The 21470-nt window shown below is 37.2% G+C and overlaps 3 protein-coding genes across 3 annotated transcripts; 2 read left to right on the forward strand and 1 right to left on the reverse strand.

Moving 5' to 3' along the window:
* Positions 1-1322: 1322 nt before the first annotated feature.
* LOC103937838 (probable beta-1,4-xylosyltransferase IRX9H) lies at positions 1323-4322 on the reverse strand. The gene is given in 3 exon segments (XM_048580593.1): positions 1323-1808; positions 2031-3144; positions 3146-4322. Coding segments are annotated over 2 exon segments (942 nt in total). The 5' UTR covers positions 3781-4322; the 3' UTR covers positions 1323-1808; positions 2031-2837.
* Positions 4323-5678: 1356 nt separating this feature from the next.
* Positions 5679-11540, forward strand: LOC103937840 (ER membrane protein complex subunit 1). The gene is given in 13 exon segments (XM_048580329.1): positions 5679-5939; positions 6211-6338; positions 6445-6507; positions 6755-6876; positions 6959-7078; positions 7201-8004; positions 8275-9006; positions 9645-9866; positions 9946-10041; positions 10129-10323; positions 10439-10552; positions 11061-11277; positions 11280-11540. Coding segments are annotated over 13 exon segments (2955 nt in total). The 5' UTR covers positions 5679-5838; the 3' UTR covers positions 11321-11540.
* Positions 11541-14043: 2503 nt separating this feature from the next.
* LOC103937841 (L-gulonolactone oxidase 3) lies at positions 14044-19132 on the forward strand. The gene is made up of 3 exons (XM_009347808.3): positions 14044-14960; positions 15337-15592; positions 18226-19132. The coding sequence occupies exons 1-3, from the start codon at positions 14277-14279 to the stop codon at positions 19071-19073; spliced, it is 1788 nt and encodes a 595-aa protein (XP_009346083.2). The 5' UTR covers positions 14044-14276; the 3' UTR covers positions 19074-19132.
* The last annotated feature ends 2338 nt before the right edge of the window (positions 19133-21470 follow it).

Here is a 21470-nt window from a genome sequence, read left to right on the forward strand (position 1 = left end):
ATGTCACAAAAAAAATTAAAGGATAATGATTTTCACGATCACATTTTCTACTTTTGGAATTCTTTCTCTTGTTTCTGTCTATTGATTGATTCTCGTTTGATTCATCCAATCACGTGACTAGAAAAAAAGCGTAGAGTTCATTAATGAAAAGAAGATTACGAAAATCACTTTTCGCTTATCATTGCATACACAAATCCTAATACAAATCAAACAAATTTGCTTGTGTTGAAGTAAATATAAAAGGCAGCTAAAATTAAGAAGGCCTCAAGCCATCAATAAAATGCATCGCTTGTCTTCCCTTTGCTTTAATTCGAGAAATCTTACATTCAATGAAAGAATTTGAACCCAAGAAAATGGCAACAGCATGACACAACAGCTTGTAAACAATTACAACAAAACCAAGTTCAAGATTAGGGTTCACAACTGTTTCAAAGTAGAAGCAGGAAAGCAAATAGATGTGGTACAAATCATCTAAGAGGATCGAAAAGAGGCCGAGGGCGAATAAAAACAAGAGACAAGTCAACGCGACAGAGATAACGAGAAGAAGAATGCAGATGATGAATGCACCGTGGAGAAATGCAAGTAGGATGAGGTTGAGATTTGGCTCCATCAGAGGATACAGTTGAGGAAAGTAAGAGAGAAGGCTAAGGATGTTATAAAGAAAAAAGGTTGAGCTTGAAGAAGGGAAAAGAATGAAGTGACTTGCACTCATTCTATTGAAAGGCAATGAAGTCATATTTTCTCTGTCATTTGGAGTTCACATCAAGGCATTCTGTTTTGTGCAAAATTAGAGGTCCAAGTGTATAAAATGAATAAGATTCATGTATAAAATGAGTAAGATTGCTGAAGGAAACAAATACAAAATAAAGAAGCGGAAGAAGTTACTTAACGCACCAACTTGATCATTCAAATTTGCTACACAGAATGACACCCAAATAATACCTAAAATCATGACAAAAGGAAGAAAAAAAAAGCTGATATTGACATAGATGAATCTCGGCATCCTTCTAAGACTTTGCAGTTGGCAATTCAAACAACTTTCCCTACTTCAACAAGTAAATTTTTCTCTTGTTAAATAGAGCAGCCTACGAAGGAAATTGGGCATCTCGTATGACTACATGACTAGGGGAATAGAGTTTGATTTAGCAACTGGAAAACGTTGCGAGAAAACTCAACCAATTTGTTGAATGGTCACATGGATCTGCTCAAGTGTTTGAACATTCTGACCCAACATCAACTATAGTCCAGATTAATAATCACTGGCAAGACAATATGTGGATCTTCATCAATCTACCCTGCATTGTAAAACAATTTGCATGACATAACAAAGAAGTTATTTTGTTCTATTTAACCATATGTAGCACTTAAACAAAACATTTTGAATTGTCCACCCCTTACTTCAGCAAGAGCTATCTTTGAGAACCATGTTGGTAGTCACAGGGGAAAGTTCAGCTCTAAGCAACATTCCGACATATATTTACGTCTATATTTGTGCAAAGTCTGGACCAAGAAACTGCATACTAATGACTCTTGAAACATTGAGAATTTTAGGACGCCTTCCCCATATAACTTGTTTTAAACTCTAACAAGAACAATTACGCTTGCCATCCACATGGACTCTATTCACATTAAGAATTTCACTTAAGTGAGGCAATGACATCTAGGCCATCTTTCATGACCCATTTGGGAGGATAGAAAGTATTCGATGATCCATGGTGATGTTGCCAAACCGTGATTCTTGAGCAATTGTGCAATAAACCTTCCATCTGACTTTCATCTTCGACAACTTGTTCAATAAATGTGCTCATCTGCAGATGCAAACAGTAAAGTTAGCTTAAGTGTGGACTTTATTTCTCCAATAGAGGTTGTATTATTGAAGGGTGTGCTTATATATGGTACATGTAAGTAACTTAGGATGTTCTGGTTACTACATCAGTTTACTTAAAAGATACAACTTCTCTTTCGAAGTCTACCACATGTTCTTTTGCTTTAAAGGTCGTAGAAGTTGCTTATGTTTAAAGGTTACCAACCTTGAAATCATCATTGCCTTCGTCAGGCTACCTAATGGGTTCAAGTGTCGGTCGATGCCACCTTTTAGGGTCCAGAGTATCGTACTATGGAAGGCAAATCCTGATATGTTAGCATAAAACCTCTGGAACCTTCTATCTGACTCAGTTACATGCCATCCGATGACCTGAGTTCCATTACAAACAGGGCCTTCAATAAACAGGTTTCATCTTTCCACCTATCATTTTTTCCACGGTCCACGTCCCAAACCGCCTGCAAAAAAATATGAAAAAGGAAAAATAAGTGGCACCACAACATGCTCAGGGAATGCAATGTCAAAAAAAGAGAATTTACTAGAGGGGCAAAGATGATGATCTCTCATACAATACTACATGCACCAATTTTCCAAAATTTAGATACTAATAAATGTGTATGATAATGGAACAATACTTTAGTTGCTAGAATTAAATGTAGATTCAAAGTAAAACCAAATGGGAACATATAAAACAATGTTGCATCAGTTGGCATTCAAATTTTAGAACTTTATTGTGTTTGTGTGTGATGTTAATCTCTCTACAACAGGTTCTATGAGCAATGAACAGACTATATGCAGAGGATCAGAGGATTTCCAATAGAAAAATGATAATTAACTATGAGATTAACATAAAAGACATGCAGGTCTCATGCTTAATTATCAAGAAGCTCAAAATTTTGTTAAATTCTGCAAATGTAACTAAACCACGTTCTCTTATTTTCTCAGGATATCCGCGTGTGATGATGCATAAAAAGATGCTATTCCAACAGCAGTCCCTTACAAATGTAAACTAATACTAAGGAGTTTGGCTTAGAGAAGTGGAATACCTGATCTGCCTCATTTGCTCAAAAATATCGATGGAGTAGACGTTTTCCTCATTTGCAAAGTAGATGATTCCATCAAGACGGTGAGTTTCAATGTAAAAAAGTGCAACATTTCTTTGATGAATACTTTTGTCTCTTACATCAGTAAGATTTTTATTGCAAACAAGATGTTTGTACATAATCCCAAATCTTCTCAAGATGTTTATTGTTTCTGCAGATTGGGAGGTCATCTCCACAACGATCCATAACAATGGAGGTGAGGTTAATTTTAATGTGTACCATACGATTCAGATTATAAGCTTGAAATGACTGAGCATAAGTTGGAGTCACTATTATCAAAAACTTCCGGGATTCCAACTCTGATTCTTGAATGAGTAATTGATTATCTATAGATTTTTCTAGAATCCCATCTTTTGCTTTCCGCTCTTTGACTTGCAACTCGGCTGTAACATTCTCCTTCGATCTCACCCTTTCTGATGGTGTCATATTTCTGCATGTAGTATCATGCAATTGAACCCCAACTAAAGATAACATATCAATGGATAAGTCTTGATGCTTTGACATGAGATTCGCAGATAAATTCATTGAACCAAATGACATAAGTCCACTGACTAGGCCAACAATGAAACAAATGAAGAAATGGCAAAACGCCCTCCTCCAAGTTTGCCATCTTGGTTTTGAGTCTTTTGATTTCTCAAGAAGCCTATTAGACCTTGGTGAATAAACTTTGAGAACAAAAGGGTCGAGCAAAGCGGACACAGATGATAAGAACCTATTGGATGAGGAGTAGTTCTGAGCACAAGATGAGCACTTGGACAATGGAGAAGCAACTGAACAGGTTTCCCCATTGAGTGCAGTTCCTACTCGAGGCACTGGAGACAATGTCATTCTAATAGATGCCATCAACACAAACATGGTATCTGATCTAGCTTATTTCAAACTCCACCTCTGCTTACAAACTCTATCACATAGACCAAAATCTATCCAAACAAATTAAAACATTGCGGTCTTTCGAACGAATGTTATACCAACAGTTTCAAAAGCACTAAATTTCTTCTCTGTATGATCCCCATCAAAAGCTTCATTTTTAACATCAATTGCAAGAAATTGATGTGTGCATTTCATATGAAACTAAAATCCAACCTCCAAACAATCCAAGCCCTCCATCTAATCTACTTCTCCACACAAACTCCCAACCCCAACTTACAAAAAAAAAAAAAACAACTTTTTCCCTAAGTTTAAGTTCTTGATCTACAACAACAATATGACTAAAAAGATACAAACTTTAGACCCAAAAACTATTAGATTCCAAATGAAATGCTGAAAATTCTCAGTAAAACCAAAAAGGTCACCGCATTACCGTTGAAAAGCAGCTGAGTCTTCGATCTTTCAACCCAACTAGCCCCAAAGCAACCAAACTAGCCAGGCAGCTGCAAGCTTCACTCTGTTGAAGCTAGACAAAACGTCAACATTTGGAGCACAAAGATGTTAATGGCAGCAATGATGCTTGCCAGGAGTGTTGGAATTTGAATCTCTCTCCCTCTCTCTCTCTCTCTCATGTAGATTTAGACACCAAAAAAAAAAAAAAAATACAATACAATTTTTTCTTGTCTTGGGTGACCGATGGCCTAATTGGTTCTAATTATTTATAATATTTGGTGGGAACTGTAGTGATACAATGATACAATGATCCAATGTGTGTAAAGAAAGAAAATTACAGTTTAGTAACTATACTAAATGTAGAAATCTCTAACTAATTTTTAGCATTGATTTTTTTCTATACAATTTTAACGGCTATATCTTGAAGATTTATTTTGGGTCAAAGGTATCTCTTGTAAATAGAAAATATTGATTCTATATTATCCTTGATTTTGTACATCTTAACTGCTATATTTTCAATTTTTTTTCTTCCTATGAGTATCTCTATGCTTGGTTGGCAACCATTCTACAAATTGAGTGATTTTTCAATGTGCTGAAAACACAGCTCGGTACACCAAGTATTAGTATACTAGGTCGTGTTCCCACCATTGAAAAATTTCTCCTACCAGAGATTATGAAAGATTTGATTGTCTAGCTCCAAGACTTCCATGAGGTTTCTCTTTGAAATTTTTTACCTTGTTTCATGATTTCATCCAAGGAAAAAAAGGAGGAAATGATATGACTTTTTATATAACGGACATTGGAAGGGATATAAAGTGAGATAGTATTAAATATATAAAGATAATTTATTATTGCAAAGAAAACTAACGAAAAGTTCAAAAAAATTTAGTTTTAATGAAAAATGACAAATAAATGTGTAGTGAATAATACCAGAAAAAGGTAAAAATATGGTTTTTCGTTAAAAATGAACAATACTGGGAGTGTTTCGTTAAAACTCCTCCCTTAACATTCTGATATCATCAACGTCAACTGATTCAAAAACAAAAGAAAAATGAATTCAGAAACAAGGTAGAAGACAATCAACTGGCCTCTAGAAATTCATGAGGAATGAATTGCCTTTCCTTCTTTTTCTGCAATACCATATATATAAAATATAACTCTTGAAAAAAAAAAATATATATATATATATAATATAACTGACATGTTAAATTAAGAAGAAAAATAATGTTAAATTAAGAAAAAAAAATCTCATTTGTAAGAAATCAATTAAACCATTTAATTCGCATAAACGGCAAGTCCAACCCAATTTGGGCCGAGCCTCTCTCATAAATAAGCCCAAACTCGACCCAACTGTCAAAATGTTCAGCCCGCTAGGACCGGTCCAAACAGAAGGGTATTTCCGCCATTTCATATCCTACTCTCCAAAAGCCGGCTCAATTCGCACCTGTGTGGAACTCTCTCTCCCTCATTCGAAGTTCTTCCCCTACAAACTCTTCATCGTAGTCTCAGATCCATCGCTCATTCTCTCACCACCATCGATTGAGGAGGGAGAGAGAAGAGAGAAAGAGAGAGAGAGAGCGAGAATCAGTTTCCATGGGCATGGCGGTTCGAGGTTTCGTGCTTCTTCTTCTGTTCTTATCAGCTGCAAATCTCAGTCTTTCGCTCTACGAAGATCAAGTCGGTCTCATGGATTGGTAAGTTTCAAACGCATACTCTCTCTGCTTCATAACTTAGAAATTATCGGAAAAAAGGATTAAATTTTGAAATTCGATTGGAATCACTTCACTCGATTTCTCTGAATCCAAACGGAAGTTAATATCTGAAGAATTTGATCTTATTTCTATCGAATTGAATCGTAACCGAGCTGTTAATCGAAAGTTTGAATTTTTTTATTTTAGTTTGTGAATTGATTTTTTTGTTTTGCGGGACTTCGAATTGATTTTGTAAGTTTCTGTTCTGTTGCAGGCACCAGCAGTACATAGGGAAAGTAAAGGAAGCAGTGTTCCATACTCCGAAAAGCGGGCGGAGGCGGGTTGTGGTGTCCACTGAGGAGAATGTTATATCATCGCTTGATCTTCGGCATGGGGGGATAAGTAAGTTCCTCACTATTTGAGATGGAATAATCATATGTGAAATCTGTTTTGTAGTCTCGGCTCAAACACTGAACAGAATGTTAACCAGTGCTTTTGTTTTGTGCAGTTTGGAGACGTGTTCTTGGGAGCAATGATGCTATAGACGGAATCGACATAGCATTGGGAAAATGTAATTGTTATGCCTGCATTCATCATTTTTTGTCATAAACTAAATGATTACGGAACTTTGTGATTGAAAGACTCATTTGTCAGGAACAAATAAATTTTATATTATCACGTTATGGAATTGGTTAGATAAAAAAGGGGTTGAATTGGGCCGAATTATGTTTTCTCTTATAGGAATCCATTATTAAACGCTTCCGCAATGAACTTATATTGTTGATCCAAAGGTTGAGCGTTCTATTTCGTTTTTTCAGATGTCGTTACCCTTTCGTCAGACGGAAGTATTTTAAGAGCATGGAACCTTCCTGATGGTCAGATGGTTTGGGAATCTTTTCTAGAGGGCTCGGTGTCCTCTAAATCTTTACTAAGTGTCCCGGTTAGTAAACAACAATTACACTCACTCTTCCAAAGCTTGAATTATGCTACACGATTCAATCTTACATTTAGTGTTTGTGCAGACAAGTTTGAAAGTTGACAAGGGAAATTTGATCCTTGTTTTTGGTAAAGGGTCTCTACATGCTATTTCTAGCATTGATGGTGAGGTTCTTTGGGAAAAGGATTTTGCAGCTGAAAGGTACGCCTACGTAGAGTTTTGCAATTAATGTAATCATTTGTAATATTAATAATACGATTCATTTTTGTATTTAGTAAATATTGCTATTTCATTAATATTCTTGTTGTTTCAATGTTTTCAGTGTAGAGGTTCAACAGATTATTCAGCCTCTGGGCAGGTGATGTAGCTTATGTACTCGGATTTGTTGGTTCTTCCCAGTTTGATGCATATCAAATCAATGTTAGGAATGGAGAGTTGCTGAAGCACAGCAGTGCACCCTTTTCAGGTGGCTTTTCAGGGGAAGCACTGCTTGTTTCTAGTGAAATTCTAGTGACATTGGATTCCACAAGGTCAAAGCTGGTAATTGTAAGTTTTCAGGATGGAGAAATTAACTATCAACAGACACCCATATCCGATATTTTTGGGGATTCTCTTGGAACACCAGTGCTGTTACCTTCAAAACTTCCAGGATTGTTTTCTGTAAAACTTAATGGGGCTGTCATATTCATAAGAGTGACTGATGAAGGAAAGTTGGAGGTGCTGGATACAGTAAATGATGTGGCGGCTATCAGTGATGCAATCTCACTTTCAGACGGGCAACAGGCTTTTGGACGAGTCCAACATGGAGATGGTAAGATCCATCTTACAGTAAAGCCTACTCATGACTCAAGCACTGATCTGCTCAAAGAAAGTATTGTTGTGGACAATCAGAGGGGGGTTGTTCATAAGGTTTTCATAAACAATTATATCCGGACAGACAGGTCTAATGGGTTTAGGGCCTTAATCGTCATGGAGGATGATTCACTTTTGTTGTTACAACAAGGTGCAGTTGTATGGAGTAGGGAGGATGGGCTTGCCTCAATTATTGATGTAGTGACGTCAGAACTACCTGTGGAAAAGGTAGGCGTATCAGTTGCGAAAGTGGAGCAGAACCTCTTCGATTGGCTCAAGGTATGAACTGTGATATGGTTTAATCGAGTTGGAGACTAAGAAGCTAGGTTAAAAAGTTTAAATTTTGGCATGTTTGAGCATAACTGCGTATGTCATCCCACTTTGTAGAATTGCATAGCAGTTTAGTTTCATATGCAGTGTGCATACAAATGCTCTTTTGGTAGTTTGTATACTTTGGTTGTCATTTTGGACCAGGAGTTTTTAGTTAATGTGTCTCATTGACTGTTCTTTTTCTTATTCTTTTTTCATTGATTTTGTGTTATTTTGAAGGGACATGTACTGAAGCTTAAGGGAACCTTAATGCTTGCAAGTGCTACTGATGTTGCCGCTATACAAGAGATGAGGCTAAAAAGTTTTGAAAAGAGCAAACTGACACGTGACCATAATGGTTTTCGGAAGCTCCTCATAGTACTGACGAGAGCAGGAAAACTTTTTGCCTTGCACACCGGATATGGGCAAGTTGTCTGGTCTCTCTTACTGCCTACTCTGCGTAAATCTGAAACGTGCGAGTACCCAACTGGGTTGAAAATTTATCAGTGGCAGGTACCCCATCATCATGCACTGGATGAAAATCCATCTGTCCTCATAGTAGGTCGATGTGGGCAAAGCTCTGAGGCACCAGGTGTTCTTTCTATTGTTGATGCATACACGGGCAAGGAAATTAATTCAATGGCTTCAGTACATTCTATTGTGCAAGTTATACCACTGCCTTTTACTGATTCGACAGAACAGCGTCTTCATCTACTAATTGATGCTAACCAGCGTGGGCATTTATACCCAAGAACATCTGATGCTATTGATATTTTTCGAAGGGAGTTCACAAACATGTACTGGTACTCAGTTGAAGCTGATAATGGCATTATCAAAGGACATGCTTTGAAGGGCAATTGCAACCAGGAAGCTGTAGATGACTATTGCTTTGAGTCCAAGGATATATGGTTGATTGTATTCCCATCCGACTCAGAGAAAATCATTGCAACTGTGACAAGAAAATTGAGCGAGGTATGATTGTGTCTGGCTATCACGTACTATATAGGTGTAACTGTGTAAGGGAACGTAATGTCCTTGAAAATTTTGCATTTTTTCCTTTTGTTGCATCTGTTGTATATATATTTTTAATTTCTTCGCTTTGTTTACTTTTTTATATTATTGGTTCTCTGTATTTTTTGTTATTTCATCTTGTAGATCATTCCCTCTTTACTTTGTCATGTAGATTCTATCATTCCACTGTCAATCTTTTAACAAACCTTGGTCTTACTAGTTCTCTTGGAATGGCCAGTTTTGTTGGAAAGAGGATTCGGTGGTGTGATTTACTACTCTGTTTGTTCTGTAGTGTTTGGTCAGAAAGGAATAGTAGGTTCCTTGAGGAGTGCAGTACTGTAATCATGAGCTTAACATAAACTCTTTTTAGATTGTTATGAGTTCTTTATTGTTATTTCATTCTATCATTACTTGCTTGCACTACAGACTTCTATTTGTTTTTTCACATTTTCAGCCTTGTACTTGGGTTGTTGCCCCTGGCCACTCTATAATAAAATGGATTTTACTTCTCGAAAAAGAAGAAATTTGGTTGTTCAGTCTTTTGGGTATGCTTTGCCGTTTTATGTTTTTGTAACAAAGGTTCGTGATTCTCCGTCCAGGTGGTTCATACTCAAGCAAAGGTTATTGCAGACTCAGAGGTGATGTATAAATACATATCTAAGAATCTACTCTTTGTGGCAACTGTTGCACCAAAAGGCAGTGGTGAAATTGGAACAGCTACCCCAGAGGAGTCCTGGTTGACTGTATATCTTATTGATACTGTAACTGGTCGTATATTGCACCGGATGACCCATCACGGTTCACAGGGGCCTGTCCATGCTGTAAGCTTTCCTTCGGCTTGGTTTATGGTTTTATAATGGAGAATTTGAGAGACAATTAACAACTTTCTTCATCATGCAGGTTTTCAGTGAGAATTGGGTTGTTTACCACTACTTCAATCTTAGAGCACACAGAAACGAAATGTCAGTCATTGAGATATATGATCAGTCCCGAGCGGTATGCTGAAAAACTCAATATATTATGTATAATTTTGTCCAATGGTTCCCATTAAATATGCAATCTGAATCAAAATGCAATTCACAGGATAATAAGGATGTTTTGAAGCTTGTTCTTGGGAAGCATAATCTTACTTCACCAATTTCATCATATTCTCGACCAGAGGTTGTGACGAAATCACAGTCTTACTATTTCACGTACTCTGTTAAAGCAATAGATGTGACGTTAACAGCAAAGGGTATAACATCAAAGCAGCTTCTCATTGGTACAATCAATGATCAGGTAGGGTACTACCTTTCATGATCCTGAGATACTATTTTGTTTCGTTCTTTAGGACTCCATTCCTTGTTTTACACTTGCTCTTACATATCCTTTGACGAGGGTTAACACTTTGTAGGTTTTGGCACTTGACAAGCGTTATCTGGATCCCCGTCGGTCACTTAATCCCACACAAGCAGAGAAAGAGGAAGGCATTATTCCTCTAACTGATGCATTGCCAATAATTCCTCAGGTATGCTAATAGTATGTACCATCATCATTGTGAGAGCATATCTTGCAAAGCAATTCTTAATATTTCCTTGATCCTCTTAATTCTTAGCAAGATTTACCTTAAATCTTCGACTGCATGATTAATTTTACAAAAATCTGATCGCTATCAATTTAGTTGTTGGATTTTAAATGTGGGAGGTTTAAGTGGACTGAATACAAGATGTGCTTGTTTTGGTTCATATTTCCTTGGCTATCTTAATATCTTCTTATTTAGAGTCCAGTCTTCAAAGAAGCAGCTTTCTGGTATGTTACTTTTGAGCGGTATTTGGAAATCTCAATCTTGGTGAATTTTCATGGAATCGGAATGGTTGTGGTGTTTAAAGTGCTAATACAGATTCTTGAGAAATCGGAGCGGTGCTTATTGATCCTTCACTTAGCAATTTCTAGAAACCTGCATTGGAGTTTTGTTATAGCTCTAAAATTTCAAGCACCATGCTTTCTATATGCTAATATTTGTCCGAATCCTGCAGTCATATGTGACACATAACCTCAAAGTGGAAGGACTTCGAGGTATCGTGACAGTACCTGCCAAGCTGGAATCAACAACCCTTGCCTTTACATACGGAGTGGATCTGTTTTTCACTCAACTGGCTCCCTCGAGGACCTATGATTCGCTAACTGATGATTTCAGCTACGCGTTGCTTCTCATCACCATAGTTGCTCTCATAGCAGCAATCTTTGTAACATGGATCTGGTCGAGAAGAAAGAACTAAAAGAGAAGTGGAGGTAACCTGTCTTCTAGGTATTTCGTCCTGACATTTTGTCTTCCCCCCACCCTTATTTTAACTTAAATTAGGAGGTTTACTCCCTAGTTGTAATTTTAGCATGCCTACCTTTAGAGGCATTTTTTGTTGTAAAAAAATTCCCTATATTTTTGCCTCGACGTTCGACATTCTAGATTGTGTCTTGTACATTTGAAGTGCGAGAAAATAGTGACCTCTTTCACGCTCTTTTTCTGTAGTAGAAATGTCTCGTGACATTTTTCTCACTATTGGCACTGGACTTCACATAGCGGTGTACCTGTGCAATGTATGTTCGTGTAATCCTGACCTTAAGGTACCGTTTGGTACATGAGATGGGATGAAACGCAGTGGTTCGAATGCACTCGTCTCAAGTTTGGTGCGCCAAATTGTTTGGGATGTGCTGTCCTGTGAAATAAGTTTTAATCTTTTTTTATTTCACCTTCCCTGGAACGACTTGTTTCGGCCTATGAAACACAAAATTATAAATTTTTTGAACAACTATACCCCTTCTCTTTCTCATTAATTCCACTGTCTACCCTCCCTCTCTTTTACCCTCTCTCCCGTGGCCTCCTCCTCCCCCACCACAAACCTAGCAAACCCATCCGAACCCAACTATACCTTCCTCCTGCCGCCAGCGACGCCCAGGACTGGCATAGCAAGCACCGGCGAGCCCTTTCCGACGACGACGAGGCCGTCGAGAAGTCGTCCAAGCGCCATAAGCACTGCCACCACCACCGCCACCGCCGCCACCGTCACCGTCACCGTCACGTTGGCAAAAAGCGCGAAGAGGAGACCAAGGCCATCTTTGACGATGTCGAAGTTCCTCCACCGCCGCCTGTTCAGTCCCTCCGCACTCCACCTTCTCCGACGCCGTCACCATAGCCAGGGATGGAGATGCTGCAGAAATTGATTGAAATGAATCTGAGGGAGTTGGGGGTTTTGGTGGGCTGGGGGACAATGAGGGAGGAATTGCAAAATGGATACTTTGAGGGAGTTGGGTTCGGAGGAGAGGAAGACGGGATGGAGATGGTGGCTGAATTTTCGACGACTAAGAAGATTCTGCGGCAGAAATGGTTGATCTGTGCGAAGAAGAAGATGACGGCGTGGGTTGATCTGAATTGGGAAATTGGGTATTGATCTGAAATGTTGAAAACAGGGTGAAGTGGTTTGGAATGAGAGTCTTCGAGTTTTTTTTTTATTAATTTTTTAAAATTAAATTTTTTTTTTTTTTATTTTAGGCACTTGAGTAAGTTAATTATTTAATATTTTGGTTTCATTCGTCATGCGCTTACCAGATCAAAATAATTGTCCATTTTCATCTTTTGCGTTCCAAACATAACACGAAATCTCTGTTCCGTCCCATTCCATCCGGTTCTATTCCATCTGTGTACGAAAGGCTACCTAAAGTAATCAATGTTCATGAAATAATGAGATTATTAATTTGGTTTGAGGAGTTAAAATTTCTCAACGATGAATGAATAGTATAAAGAAAAAGTTGAAAGTGCATGTTAGATACTAATTCATCAAACACTTGAAAGTGACTTTTCAAGAAAAATAAGAAGAAATTTATTCTGGGTAGTGAATCTCACACTCGTATCATCGTTTTTCACTAATTTTCTTGTTCGTCTCTTTTCTTCAATTAAAATGCGAAGAAAATTGGAATGCAAGAATCACAATAAGATGTAATCGGAAGCCGAAATGCACGTCATGTTATTTTTGAATTTTGTTTATATTTTTCTCCCCTCGTTTGGCAGCTCGGATTGTACTGATTATTTCTGTCGGATAGGATAAATAGGCACCGGATAGTACTGACTAAATTAGTCGGGTGTTTGGTGCAGTATCGGACTAGTGACCGTATTATTTATACTGTGTTTGGTATTATATTAGATAAGAGGAATCAAACTTAAAAAAAAAATTAAAAAAAAGTGAAATCATTTTTTTGTTCCCAGATCTCTCCGCACTCCCCAAACACCCTTCCTCTCTCTCCCTTCTTCTTCCCCGACTATAGAAGAATCCCAAATAATTGTTCCCCAGCTCTCTCCGCCACACCCCCCAAACTCCCTCCCTTTCTCTCCCATATTCTTCTTCCCCGACTAAATAATCCAGGCGTTTTTGTTGGTTTTATTAAACGGGTGTATACCGTGTTATCCTATCCAACCGGTTAAATTAATCCGATGCTTATTTAGTACGAGTGAACGCCAAACACTCGAGTCCGTATAACTAATCCTATCCGATCCTTTACTCCCCCCACACTATCACACGCCCACGCCCATATCCTTGCAACTTTCACCATCTCCATCCGCACCAGCTCCATCTCCGTCAACTCTCTCTTCTTCCAATGAAACCATTCTCTCTCTCTCTCTCTCTCTCTCTCTCAGGGAGTGGCCCCGATGGGGCAGCTTGTTGAAGATGATAATTGTGGGTAAGGAGGGTACATATTTTTTATGAATTAGAAAATATTCATATTTGGTTAACAGTATAATCTAGCATTTATATTATCTTTTCGTTTTAATTTTTTAATTTATATTTTATTGATCTACATTGCCGACATCCGATATGTTAAAGGAAAATCAGACGGTGTTACACGACAAAGGTTCAATCACGGACATCTGATGCTACATGGTCCAACTCCAGAAAGATATTTTCTGGCCTCCAGAAAGATATGATCTTTTGCATTAAATTAGATATGGGCATAGATTTACAATATCCAACCATAAAGGGCCATACCCAAGTTGGTATACATAATACGCTTATTTATTTAAGGTTTACAAATCTTAGTGTACACTTCAAGTAATTAATTAATTCCATTAATTGGCTCATTCCCTTTAAAGCATTGCCTTCTTCCTTGTCCCTTATCCCTTATCCCCACCCACTCCCTTTGAAACCTAAACACCTCCTTCAAACTTTGTACAACAACCAGTCCTAAATTTAATTAGAATAATTATGCACAGCTTTTGGTGGCTCCTTGGAGTTCTTCACCATGTCATTTGGGTTGCAACCATGCTCATTACCAGCCAAGCCATGCCGCCACCGCCCCCGATTCAATGCGACGCATCAACCGGCTGCAACCTCTCCAACTCCTACGGGGTATGGGGTGACAGAACAGATTGCCATGTTCCATCCGCCGCACACCCACAAACGGAGGAAGACCTCCGCCTCGCTGTGGCTTTTGCAAGCAAAAACAAGATCAAGATCAAAGTGGTGAGCAAATTTTCACATACCATACCAAAGTGGGCATGCCCTGACATGAGTTTTGGAGACGCAATGCTAATAAGCATGGCTAATGTTAATTCCACAATCGAAATCGACGCAGCGAATTTAGCTGTCACGGTGGATGCTGGCGTAGGGCTACGTCAGTTGATCGACAAAGTGGAGGAAGCTGGGCTGAGCTTGGTGGCTGCGCCGTATTGGGAGGGTGTGAGCGTAGGAGGGCTTATAAGCACGGGGGCGCATGGAAGCTCGTGGTGGGGAAGAGGAGGAGCTGTGCATGATCATGTTATTGGTCTCAATCTTGTTGTTCCAGCAAATCAATCGGAAGGGTATGCCAAAGTTCTCAGGTTAGGTTCTAAGGATGAAATCTTCAAAGCTGCCAAAGTTTCATTGGGGTTGCTGGGTATCATCTCCAAGGTTGGTAGTCTCTCTCCATTTTTTGAACTCATTGCCAATATTTTATAGAGTCTTTAACTTATTACACCAACTTCCTTATTTTTGGTGGAAAAGTAAAGGTCTAAAGTGTGTAAGACAGAAAACAAATGAAACATTGTCATAAAATTTGGAGCTTAAAAATTAATGTGATAAGTTGGCGTCTTGACTACTACTCATTAATAGTAGAAAAATCTTCAGGAAAACAAATTCTTTTGTGAGAATAGAATGACAAGCCACGTAATCAGGTGGCGTGTACTAAAGTTTTTCTCCGTTGATAGCTATGTAAAGTTGGATAACTTTCTTATAATTAAGTAATTGAATTATTGAACAAAGATTTAATTAGAAATTGCCCAAATAGGTGAAGTTGAGATTGGAGCCAGCATTCAAAAGAAGCATAGCCTATAACTTTACAGACGATGCTCAAATTGAGGACATATACATGGACCATGCACAAAAATATGAGTTTGGAGACATAACATGGTATCCATCGAAGCATACAGCTGCATACAGATATGATAACAGACTTCCTTTAACCGCATCAGGCGATGGAACATACGATTTTTTAGGCTTCCAGTCCAATTCTGTTGTGGTCTCCAAGACTATAAGACTAACAGGTGATGATGCCTCTAAGGTTCTTTCATTCTTAATTAATTTCTCTTCTTTCATGTTAGTAACTTAGTATATATTACTTTCACAATTTTTTAGCATCGTCCGGTCAGTTTTCGTTAAGTATTGTTTATATTCAATTTTAAATAAAAAAAATTTATAATAATTTCTAACCGTACGATATATGATGAGCGAATGTGATTGGAGAATCTCCGGGATCCTCACAGAGGATCGAGAGAGGATCCTCATTCCATTACTTCTTCTGTTAGTTGTATATAGAAGCAAGAGAAGAGATCCTCTCTGAATCTCTTCCACCAAGACCATCGGATCAAGTGATCTGGGCCATTCAAATTTCATCAAAAGGCAAAAAGTTATTGCAGCTTTTAAAGAGTCAAAATAGGTGGACCATTGGATGAAATTTAAAAGTCCGAATCACTTGATCCGGTGATCTTGGTGGAAGGGATCCGGAGAGGATCTCTTCTCTAGAAGAAAAAGATTAATCATTTCACATATGTGGGACCATTGCTAACAATAGATCTCACCTCCAACTCGAAGGTAAATCATAAGCACAACCAAATAAGTTTATCTGTCTTAATGTGAAATATTATTCTGATGAGAGAGATAGTGCGAGACAATATAAACCCATTTGCATTTAAGTTTTTTTAAACCTATTTAGAGATGTAGGTACATACATTCATATATCATTTCTTTAATTTCAAGTCATGGGTTTCATATATCATTTAATTTTTTAAAACTTGATATATAAGTCCAAATTTTTTAGCCAATATTGAAAATAATCTAGTTTGTTAAAAAAAAAGTCCAATTGGTTAAGTTTACGATTATTTTATAATCAATAATTATATATTTAATGATAAAATTTATTATAAAAATTAAATTTCTTTTTAATTATTTCTTCTCAATTCTTTTTTTGTTATTTCTTGTTCTTGTCCTTGCTCTAAACACTATTTATAGATTTTATTTTTAATTTTTATAATCAAACTATATAACAGGTTAATTGTATTCATCTACCTATATAATAGATTAATGTGTCTTACTTGTAGGTATATTATGTTTTGTACCTTTTAGTTAGGATTCATATCTCACTTATAGGCACGGCTGGCCTATACCTAGTGCAGGTAAGGTGACCGTCTGAAGTCCAAAAACATTTAGGGCACCAAAATTATTAGGATGGTATATTTATATATGTTTTGATAAGAGTATAAATTCATAAAATTTGGTTTGATGACAAAGAAATTTAACTAGAAGTTGTGGTTTTGTCATTTGAAAATAATGAAGAGGTCTTGGGTTCAAAACACCACATGTGCTTATTTACTTTTCAATTTTTACAAATTTCTTTTCATAAGAGTATAAATTTATAAAATTTGGTTAAATGATCAAGAAGTTTAATTAGAGCAATGGTTTTTTTTGTTTAAAATTAACGAGATTTCCTAAGTTCGAAATGCTATATGCATGTTTATTCTTTTCAATTTTTACGAATATTTGTTTGTTGTTAATTTATTTTTAGTTACTAGCTAGTAGCTATGTGGGTTGTTGTTTTTAAATATTCATTTGAATTCAAGTCTAATATTCTACAAGGAGTAATACGACCAATTTTTTAGAGTAAATTTGCAAATCATATGACGTGTCGTCAAAATGTTTAATTTAGTGCCCATTCATTACTTATACATATTAATTAAAGACTCGAAAACATCATTATTTTTTGAGTCTCATATTGACAAGGTTAGTAAGGAAGAAAAAACACCTCTCGATTTATACAAACACCTTAAAAGTTCAGATGGAAAACAAAACTCATCGTCTATTTACGTATAAGCTCGGACTTTTTTGGTTTCCTTCTCTGGATACAAAATAAATTAGTCTTTATGTATTTATAAATTATTGAGTTTGAACTGCTTTTCTAAGTATAATTTTATCGATGTCTTATGTGTGAAAATAAATAATTTTCTTATATGAAGTTAGGGCACATTTTTTGGCGTCGCGCCAGGCCTCAAAATTCTATGGACTGGCCCTGCTTATAGGTATAATATAAATTCATATATTTGTTACTTGAGTCAGGGTCGCATGTTTTTCTAGATGATTTTGTGTTAGTATATTAGATTTTTATTAGAAGATATTAAGTAAATTATTAAAACTAGAAGATTTTAATTTTATCTTTAATATTTTTAAAAATATAAAATGAATATGAAAAATAAAAATAAAGAAAAGATACTTGGACTTAATTTAATAATTCTGTTCAAAATAAAAATAAAGAAAAGATACTTGGACTTAATCTTAGAATTCTGTTGATTTTTGGACCCATATCTAAATGGCCCTATTTTAAATGATTGATATAATATAGTACCTCTCCAGTAGGAAGTGCTAACGCCTGTTGCGTGTGGATGCATAATGCGTCTTCATGCATAGTACATGATCATTCATTACTCAAAATGTCATTAGCCCATACGTGACTGACTATATACATCATACCTAACTGTGCATAACACACCTCTATTGAGCCATGCTTTCAGAAAAGAGGTATATATAGTCGATAGTCAGTAAAAATGGTATAAATAGTTTAATTCATTACGTTATTATAGTATTCTAGACATAAAACTAAAAGACGGTGTAAATTCGAAACGTGCAGAGAAAACAATCGACAGCGGACGAAGCTCGATTGGGAAATGCACACTAGCATCTACAGTTTTGGAGGCCAAGAAATTAGTGGCCAATGGTTTGAAAAATAACCTAATCTTCACTGGGTACCCGGTTGTAGGTCATCAGGGTAAAATGCAAACCTCAGGTTCCTGTCTGTACTCGGCAGGCACAGACAAGTCCTGTGCGTGGGACCCAAGAATCAACGGCCTCTTCTTCTACGAGACAACGGCAATATTTCCAGCATCAAAATTTGCAGACTTCATCCGAGACGTCAAAAAACTACGAGACCTTAAACCAGAAAACTTCTGTGGGGTGGATATTTACAATGGTTTTCTAATCAGATTCATTAGGGTTTCCGATGCGTATCTTGGTCAACAAGAAAACTCCGTGGTCGTTGACTTTAATTACTACAGAGCCGATGATGCTTCGACTCCAAGGTTCAATCAAGACGTGTGGGAAGAGGTGGAGCAACTGGCGTTTTTCAAGCATGGGGCAAAGCCACACTGGGCTAAAAACAGAAACGCAGCGTTTTTGGACGTGCAGAAAAAGTACCCTAATTTTAACAAGTTTTTGGGTGTGAAAAGACGGTTGGATCCTCAAAATATATTGTCGAGCGTATGGTCGGATGAGATCTTATCTGGGAAAGAAGGTGCAAAGCGTGACGGGTGTGCTTTGGAGGGTCTTTGTGTATGTTCTGAAGATCGGCATTGCAGCCCGGCGAAAGGGTATTTCTGTAAACCTGGACTTGTTTATAAGGAGGCTAGAGTTTGTAGGTACTCATCATCACCATCCTCTGTGGGATCAGAAAGTTACAAAACTGATGCATTATTTGATTAATTATTTCTGAGTGTTAATAACTATTTAGTAAATAAATTATACAAATATTGTTGATAATATGAATGATTGTGCATGTGACATCCCACATCGCCCAGGGGAGTGATCCTTAAATGTATATTCTCATCCCTACCTAGCACGAGGCCTTTTGGGAGCTCACTGGCTTCGGGTTCCGTAGGAACTCCGAAGTTAAGCGAGTAGCGCGCGAGAGCATTCCCAGGATGGGTGACCCATCGGGAAGTTCTCGTGTGAGTTCCCAGAAACAAAACCGTGAGGGCGTGGTCGGGGCCCAAAGCGGACAATATCGTGCTACGGTGGTGGAGCGGGCTCGGGAAGTGGTGCGCCCCGGGCCGGGATGTGACAATTTGGTATCAGAGCCTAACCCTGGCCGCGTGTGTGCCGACGAGGACGTCGGGCCCCTAAGGGGGGTGGATTGTGACATCCCACATCGCCCAAGGGAGTGATCCTTAAATGTATATTCCCATCCCTACCTAGCACGAGGCCTTTTGGGAGCTCACTGACTTCGGGTTCCGTAGGAACTTCGAAGTTAAGCGAGTAGCGCGCGAGAGCATTCCCAGGATGGGTGACCCATCGGGAAGTTCTCGTGTGAGTTCCCAGAAACAAAACCGTGAGGGCGTGGTCGGGGCCCAAAGCGGACAATATCGTGCTACGGTGGTGGAGCGGGCCCGGGAAATGGTGCGCCCCGGGCCGGGATGTGACAGTGCATAGTAGATTTTGATACTTTTTCATATACATTTCAGAGAAAAATAATTTGAATTTAAATTATAGACAAAAAAAAAAAAAAAACGAATTTACTTTGTAACACCAAAGAAATTTTATAACTAATAATCAATTAGAGCACTACAAGAGAAATATAAGAAGGATTTTTTTCCTCCATTTGAACTCTTGAAGTGATTTTATAAAACTTTTAGTCGTTGGGATTTCTTTTTCTTCTAATTTACTGGTGAAGTTTATGTGGAAATTAGACTTTAATCCTTAAATAAGATGAAGTTTAGAAAAATGTCTTATACAAGACTAAAAATTGATGTTAGTCCCTAGACTATTTAATGCCATTATATGTATTTAATATCTTTTTTTATTTATAATTTTATGGTGTTCATAAATAAAATTTTAAGATTATATTATAAATTTTAATTCTCATTATAGTAAGTATCTTATATAAGAAAATATTTTTGTAGAGATTTTTCGGTACACTTATACTTTTGCATATTGTCTTATGCACCACTAATTCATTGTAATATTATTTAGGTATGAACATTTCGGTACACTAGCTTAGTATAATTTATTTAGGTACGAATATTTCAGTACACTAGTTTAGTATAATATAGTTAGGTACGAACATTTCGGTACACTAGCTTAGTATATATATTTAGGTATGGATATTTTGGTATACTAATTTAGTATCATATATTTAGGTACGAAATTTTTGGTATACTTATGTTTTTGCATATTTTCTTATGTGCCACTAATTCACTATGTATTTACGTACTACAATATACTTAAGTACGAACATTTTGGTGCACTAATTTAGTATAATAAATTATGATATGAACATTTACGTACACTAATTAGAAGAAGTTAAATAAAATTAATGAATTAAAATGAGTATAATAATAAATTTAAAATTTAATGTAATGACATTAAATAAGATATCTACTAAATATTAAAACAAAAATATAATATAAATTTAAATTAAATACAACTAAAATCAATATCCAATCTAACACCATAATTTTATGAAATTTTAATCTTCTTCAAGTTCCAAAACAAAATCAAAATTAGGGGTGGGCAAATGGGTATAGAAACCGCGGGTAGGGGCGGGTAATTCAGGTTTGGGGTGAGTCCTAAATTTCTAAACATAAAACGGGACGGGGCGGTTTGGGTATATGAAGTTAGCGGGGCGGGACAGATCTAAAATAGGAGGGAATGGGCCCCCGGCTGGCCCGTTTCTAGCATTGAATAATAGACCTTGATCTCTCTTATTCTCATGTTGGTTTTGTCAAAGCTAGTCTTATTCTCTCATCCTGACTCTTCTTAGTTCTCTCCTCCTTACTCCTTGATCTCTCCTCCTAACTCGCTCCCACCATCCCATCCCAGCTCTGTACACCTACCACCATCATCATGAGACCTTAATCTAGTCCTCCTAATTCGCTCATGTCTTCCTCGCTCCGTCTGCTGCCATCATCATAAGGTATTACGTTTTAGGGATTTAGGATTGAAAATTAAATTAGGTTTTCTAGATTTAGGGATTTTGTTAGATTCTTGAACCTTGACCTCTGTTATGTTCCAATTTCAAATCTTTTATTGAATTGAATTTGAATCAATTGAGTTTGAAATTTCTGTTGAATTAGAATTCCCTCTGATTTGAGCACGACAAAA

This window comes from the organism of the source record quoted next, unplaced genomic scaffold, assembly GCF_019419815.1.
Source record: "Pyrus x bretschneideri cultivar Hongxiangsu unplaced genomic scaffold, Pyrus_bretschneideri_v1 Contig15, whole genome shotgun sequence".
NCBI classification, from domain to species: Eukaryota; Viridiplantae; Streptophyta; class Magnoliopsida; order Rosales; family Rosaceae; genus Pyrus; species Pyrus x bretschneideri.